Source organism: Ictalurus punctatus, chromosome 18 (assembly GCF_001660625.3).
Source record: "Ictalurus punctatus breed USDA103 chromosome 18, Coco_2.0, whole genome shotgun sequence".
Taxonomy (NCBI): Eukaryota; Metazoa; Chordata; class Actinopteri; order Siluriformes; family Ictaluridae; genus Ictalurus; species Ictalurus punctatus.
In genome coordinates this window covers 11,007,220-11,014,293 of record NC_030433.2, presented here as the reverse complement: position 1 = coordinate 11,014,293, position 7,074 = coordinate 11,007,220, and the positions used below count along the sequence as shown (strand labels likewise).

Sequence of the window (7,074 nt, the reverse complement as noted above, 5' to 3'; positions counted from 1 at the left end):
TTTACAGAACATGGTTATATATATAAATATATATATATATATATATATATATATATATATATATATATATATATATATATATAATTTATATATAAATGCTTATAGGCATTTAAAAAGAAATCTTTAGTAGAATACTTTAATTTATATATATATATATATATATATATATATATATATATATATATATATATATATATATATATATATATATATATATATATATAATAACACCAAGCAGTTTATCAGAGCTCCAGTGCAGCATGACACCATCATTGGTATCATTTTAAGTCATTTATACACTGACATGCCAAATAATTGCTCTAGGTTCAGTAATCAAGGTGAACTTTGAACTTCAATATTTGAACTTTGTATGTTTGCTCCATGACATGGATCACTATAGCTGCCCTTGCATATGTGTTTGAGCTTAGTGGTACGTTGGAGGTGCTGAGCCGGGCCTGGACAGAGCCTCTACAGCATGTCAAAAAGGAGACGCAATGGATCCCGTGGCCAGCAGGCTTATGGTCAGCAGAAACGCAGACCTCTGGCTGCCAAGGTAAGTGTAGTGTAGCTATAAGCTTAGTTGTGGAGTCAGTTAGAGATTTGCTGCTGAAAAGTGAAAATATATACATATGTTTGGGTAAAAGCTAAAATATATACAGCTATTTGGATAAAATTGTTAATATATACAGCTGTTTGGGTAAAAGTAAAAATATATACAGCTGCTTGTGTAAAAGTGAAAATGCATACAGCTGTTTGGGTAAATGTGAAAATATATACTGCTATTTAGGTAAAAGTATCAAATATTTACAGCTGCTTGGGTAAAAGTGAAAATATATGCAGATGTTATGGTAAAAGTGAAAATATATACAGCTGGTTGGGTAAGTATACACAGCTGAGATCATAAAAGTTTCCCAGGATGGTCCTTTAATTAAAACAAAGAAAGAATGACTTGATACACAAATATACAAATAAATGAACTAAGGAAATTAAGTTTGGTTTACTTCTAAATTAACAAGATTTGAAGCTATTAAGATAATCTCTCACTTGTAGGTATAGATTTGAAACTTGAAACTATTTCAAATCTTTCAAGTTGACACATTAACTTTACTCTGTACTCTGAAAATGAATTTTATTTTATCCATTGTAAAAAATTAATCCAACATTGTAGTCCATTCATTTTTATTATTTAAGGATATATCATCTGAAACATAGACAAATATTTGTTCTTATGTTCAAATGAACAAATTTTCTAAATTACTGTGACATGCAGAATTTTTAATTCAAACGCAGCACATGTGGCCCCTAACGCACTGTTAATTGTTGGTAATTAGTCTCTATACTCTGTGTAGTCTATGTATCCATGTACCATGTATGTATTCCGTGTGTGTGGTGTGTGTGTGTGTGTGACTGAGTGAGATATTTGCATATCCACACATGGCAAATGCTTGTAAAACTCCAATGAGTTACAAGGCAGACAACCTACAATGTTTCCCAAACCTTCTTCCTGTTACCCCACTCCACATTTTTGCTCTCTTTCACCTCTCAACAACCCACACCAATTACACAATGTCCTTGAGAACTTGTGAGTGTGTGCTGGGAAATGGGACAGAGCAAAATTGTGGATCTATGGATTGGTTTTGGAAATACTGCTTCAAGAACATCTCAACTTAAAACAACCCCTGTGCAAACCAGGTATTTGATGTATTAACAGCTTGAAGCTGTAATAAATATATATTTTTTGAATTCTTTGTAACCCTGTGAAACCAATCTCTGTTAGACATCGTTTCAGTGTTTGTTCACATTATGCATTTTATTGTATGTATAATATACACAAATATTTATCAGTACATTTCTTGTCAGTGTAGTTTGAATGTGCTCATAACCTGTAATAAGATTTTCACATCAATATAGTGTAATGTAGACCTATAATTTTATAAAGGAACTTAAGCATATAGACAGTGTGTAGTGTGAAATGGATATACTATTGTATATTCCATAAGGTTTAACATACTGCCTGTGAACTGGGATTTAAACTAAAATAACTATATGCTGTAAAGATTATGTCATTATTCCTCTTGCCTGTGCTTCATTGGCTGGTCTGAGAGTGTACTCCGAACAGCTGATAGTCCAAAGGCCACTGACAACATCACATATCAGTTAGATTGCACGAACATATACTGTTTATTTATTATGCATCTCTGTAGCAATTGTTATTGCAGTTTCTTATCTAAATTACAGATAGGACAGGAATTATTTAAGTGAATGCTGGATGTAGGTGTAGCACAGATTATTCCATCTAATGTGTCAATATGGAAATTGACTTCACTAGCACATTATGTGAAAGAATGACTTGTTCTTTCAGAAGATGAATCAATTCAAATGATTCATTAATATGTACATTATTACATATATATGTAATGCACATATATATTTAATGGAGCTATGCTGCTCCATTACACAAATGTATGGTACCAACATTGATATTGTATATTATACATATACAGTATGTTGATTATCATAATTGGGATCTTATTTCTCATGATTTCATGTGTTACACATTGACAACTAATTACCATTAAAAAATTTATGAACCTGTTTAGACTGATAACTGTTAGATCCTGATTTGTCATGGAGACATGATTTTAATTTTAAATTAAATCTCTTGACCTGATCTAAGGTTGTGCTCTCACCTATCTCTCTATGTCTCACTTGTAGTGAGTGATATTTTGAGTTAAAACATATGGGGCCACTGTATTGTGTTATTTTAACACATTTTTGTAGACATTTTAAACATTTTCTAACATGTATTTTTCCCATACATGAAAATTTTCTCAATTAGTGATGTTTTTAAACTATAAAAAATGGTATTTTATCATTTTTTAAAAATCATTTTGAATTAGTGGCACCAGACAATTATTATTAGGTGAAGCATCCTCTGTAAATAACAAAAGCATTTTCTTAACACATAAATGCTCATGTGTCATCTTCCTGATAAAGTTTCAACTGTTTCAATTCTATTTATCAGTCCTTCCAGGATTTTGTGATTTTGCGATCACATAAAATCAAGCAAACTCCACAATATTCGGATGAACTTTGCTTTTTTTTTTTCAAATTCAAATTTTCTGCAGATTTTGGCCAAGACATGTCATCACAACGCGCATTCAGCCAAAGCCCTCTTCGATTCACGTGCGTTGAACATGAGTACAGCTAAAAGGTCTCATTTACCAACAAACATTACTGTGAAAGACCGTGCAAAATAATTTGGTGCAATTACGATTTTGCGAATTGAAGTAGCTGTCCACAAGAAAAGCACAAAAAACGCAGCAAGTTGCATTGCAAATTTTGAAAAAAGCCACACTAAATCAAGTATTTTTGGCCGCAACAATCACAAAAAATCTCTGCAAAATCCTGTACATACTGTTTAATACTGCAGAGGAACAGAACATTTTTTAAGTTAACAACATGAACGTTTCTGGATGTGAGAGTCGTTAAAAATATTTTTATGAATGACAGATTGTTTGTGTATGTTTTGCTTCATAAGAATTCTTATGAGAATGATTTATGTTGGAGAAAAGTAAGTGGTTTATCTAAAACTGGAAACATTCTGTGCAATATTTACATAAACTATTTACATTTTCCCTGTTGTCTTAAAGGATGCCAATAATTCTTGCATTGAATGTACAATGAGGGCACACGGTGGCTTAGTGGTGTACCCCGCCTTGTCCCCGATGCTCCCAGGGATAGGCTCCAGGTTCCCCCGCGACCCTGAAAAGGAGTAAGCGGTTGAAGATGGATGGATGGATGAATGTACAATGAAAATACATCTTTGAAATCTATGTATCTTTCTTACAGAGTCTAAGGGAACCAGCAATCTTTGCTAAAGGTTCAAGCACTGATTCTGAAGTCCCCCATGATAAAGTGACTTTAACCCAAGCCCGGCGTGGCACTCCTTGTAAGACATCCTTTTGTGTTTTCAAATGAACCAAATCAAACTTTAAAATGAAAGAATGATAAAAGTGTTCTTCCACAGCTCACCGGCCTGTGAGGGTCTATGCTGATGGAATTTTTGACCTCTTCCACTCTGGCCATGCCCGTGCCCTTATGCAAGCCAAGAATCTGTTCCCAAACACATGCTTGATTGTTGGAGGTGAGCTTCCATTGCACAAGTACACTCACAGACACCCTGACCATTGAAAAGGACACATCTATCTTCCACTTCTCACATACACCAATTTGGGTACCTGAGCAGCAGCATTGAGCAAACCTCTGACTCAAGATTATATATATATATATATATATATATATATATATATATATATATATATATATATATATATATATATATATATACACACACACACACACACACACACACATATATTATGTATATATAATGTATATTATATATACACATATGTATGTGTGTGTATATATATATATATATATATATATATATATATATATATATATATATATATATATATATATATATATATATATGTGTGTGTGTGCATAAATAATTGTATATATAATTAGTATTAAATGTAGTATAGAGAGAGGAGGACAGGAAAGGAAGGAAAAGAATGAAATAGATTTCCTGATACACTATTTTATTGATACCAGGTAAGGGTTTATGCCTGAATATGATATAGCATGGGGAAGGAAGGGGACGAGCATGGCACAAAATGTGTCATGAACGATAATCCAAGCAAGATTCGGAAAACCAGAAAAAAAATATACAAAGAAACAATGCTCAGAACTGCACGACATACTTGGCAAGACTTTGCAATGAGAGGTAGAACAATGGGGAATAAATAGCAAATGATTTAAGACTGTTTAACACAGAACAAGCGAACATAAAGGGATAGCCATTCAATGACAGGGCAGGGGCTGAGATAGGACAAAAATCAAAATAAAGGCACATTTCAAAACACACTATAGCACATGGAGAAGTGAGGACAATAGCAAGCAGTGCTCGCTGTACTGGGAGCCACAACTTGCACTTACAGGAGAAATTTGAGACATCACTTAAAAATTTTCCATCATGCACCAAACGTAACCATTTATGAGTGTGTATGTGTCTGTTTTAGTTTGCAGTGACAAGCTGACGCACAAGTATAAAGGCTACACAGTAATGACTGAAACCGAGCGTTACGAAGCTCTTATACACTGCCGCTACGTAGACGAGGTGGTCTGTGATGCCCCGTGGACCATTACACCTGAGTTCCTGAAGAAACACAGGGTCAGTAGAGTGTGACCCAATCATATTCCACTTTAAATTAAAATCATCACCTCATGAACTCAAGAACCAAAGTCTGTTGTTATTTACAAGCATTCTCAAATACTTAGTTTAAATGCTCTTTGCTGCAATTAGGACATTTACTAATAGTTTTGTTATGCAGATTGACTTTGTGGCCCATGATGATATCCCATACACTTCTGCAGGATCAGAAGATGTGTATAAACATATCAAATCAGCAGGTAGGGCCAAACAAATTGCAGAAATAATATTAATTAGCATAATGTAGCCTATTAGGGGCAATGGTAACTCAGTGGTTAAGACATTTGACTTCTGATCTGATGAGTTCAAGATGAATTCATGAGTTCAAATCCCAGCACCACCAACCTACCACTGCTGGGCCTTTGAGCAAGACCCTTAATCCTCAACTGCTCAGTTGTATAAATGTATAAATATGTAAGTTGCTCTGGATAAGGGTGTCTACCAAATGGCATAAATGTAATGTACAGTAATGTATTATGTGAACGGTAAAGTGTGTTGGGATTATTTTTCTGTGGGTTTTAGGAATGTTTGTAGCAACACAAAGGACAGAAGGCATTTCTACCTCAGACCTCATCACACGCATCGTCCGTGACTATGATGTCTATGTGCGAAGAAACCTGCAAAGAGGCTACACAGCCCGAGAACTGAATGTTGGTTTTATCAACGTAAGACGACTGAATTAGGAATCTAATTCTGTGCTAGATGTTACTTGCGCCATGATTTTCTAAAATTTCTGCCCCATAACATGACACTTCCTGTCTAAAGGAGAACAAGTATCGCCTTCAGAACCAGGTGGATAAAATGAAAGAGACGGTGAGAACAGTGGAAGAGAAGTCTAAACATTTAGTACACCGCGTGGAAGAGAAAAGCCACGACCTCATACTGAAATGGGAAGAGAAATCCCGAGAGTTTATTGGAAACTTCCTGGAGCTCTTTGGCCCTGATGGACCATGGGTGAGTGTGTGAAGCATTCATTACAATCCTGCATGGAGCAAATGCAGTTTTAGGGAAAAAAGAAAGATAATTATTAATTATATTTTAATAAACACCGTGCACTCTTTCCTCAATAGCATATGATCCAGGAGCGGAGCGGGCGTGTGCTGCAGGCTCTGTCTCCATACCCGTCGCCCCACACCTCGCCCAGCAGCAGTCCCACAAGAGGACGCTCTCTCTCACCTCCGGCTCTCTGAACCCTACCACACCATTGCACCTCCTTCAGCTAAAACAGGCTATCGCAGCAGCAGACAGGGAAAGTGATGAGCAAATTTCAAATCCACCATCCTACACAACTCACATACTCAAGAACTGAAACACACACATACTTACCAAACCTGTCAAAGTCTGTCTGCTGAATTCCACAGCTACATTCACTAGCTGATTATAAAGTACAGCACTGTATGTACATGTCATATTAAAGTTATACACATTATATTTTCCATATTTCAATCTATTTGATCTGTATTTCCTGATTTTCTCAGAGATGCCATAGGGTCATTCCATTTCAAGTGATCCAAACACAGGTTGCTTAACTGTTTTAAAATGTTCTACAGTTTTTGAGTGTATTACCTCTATGTGTTGCCATTGCAAAATCACCAGTTTCTTTTATTTTTTTCCCAATTATTTTACTTGGTTTAACTATGACGGCCATCTTTATGTCATGGAACACAATAAATTTTGGTTATACAGCTGTTTACAGAAACCTCAATATCTCATCTCAGGATGGGCCTAGCTCCTTGGATCTCTAGAGCACATTATAACGTGCATGTACATATATAAGCATTTTGGACATTTGT

At 35.2% G+C, this 7,074-nt stretch overlaps 1 protein-coding gene across 1 annotated transcript; it reads left to right on the top strand.

Annotated features, from left to right (window-relative positions):
• The first annotated feature begins 408 nt into the window (after positions 1-408).
• pcyt1bb (phosphate cytidylyltransferase 1B, choline b) lies at positions 409-6,964 on the top strand. The gene is made up of 8 exons (XM_017491870.3): positions 409-553; positions 3,853-3,952; positions 4,031-4,147; positions 5,091-5,242; positions 5,403-5,481; positions 5,804-5,946; positions 6,047-6,235; positions 6,352-6,964. The coding sequence occupies exons 1-8, from the start codon at positions 476-478 to the stop codon at positions 6,469-6,471; spliced, it is 978 nt and encodes a 325-aa protein (XP_017347359.1). The 5' UTR covers positions 409-475; the 3' UTR covers positions 6,472-6,964.
• The last annotated feature ends 110 nt before the right edge of the window (positions 6,965-7,074 follow it).

What these genes read in the sequence shown, in the direction of transcription:
- pcyt1bb (XM_017491870.3), top strand. Translation starts at nt 476, where the DNA reads ATGTCAAAAAGGAGACGCAATGGATCCCGTGGCCAGCAGGCTTATGGT. An exon ending in TAAACATATCAAATCAGCAG is followed by an intron (nt 5,482 to 5,803) that starts GTAGGGCCAAAC and finishes TGTGGGTTTTAG; the next exon opens with GAATGTTTGTAGCAACACAA. An exon ending in TGAATGTTGGTTTTATCAAC is followed by an intron (nt 5,947 to 6,046) that starts GTAAGACGACTG and finishes TCCTGTCTAAAG; the next exon opens with GAGAACAAGTATCGCCTTCA.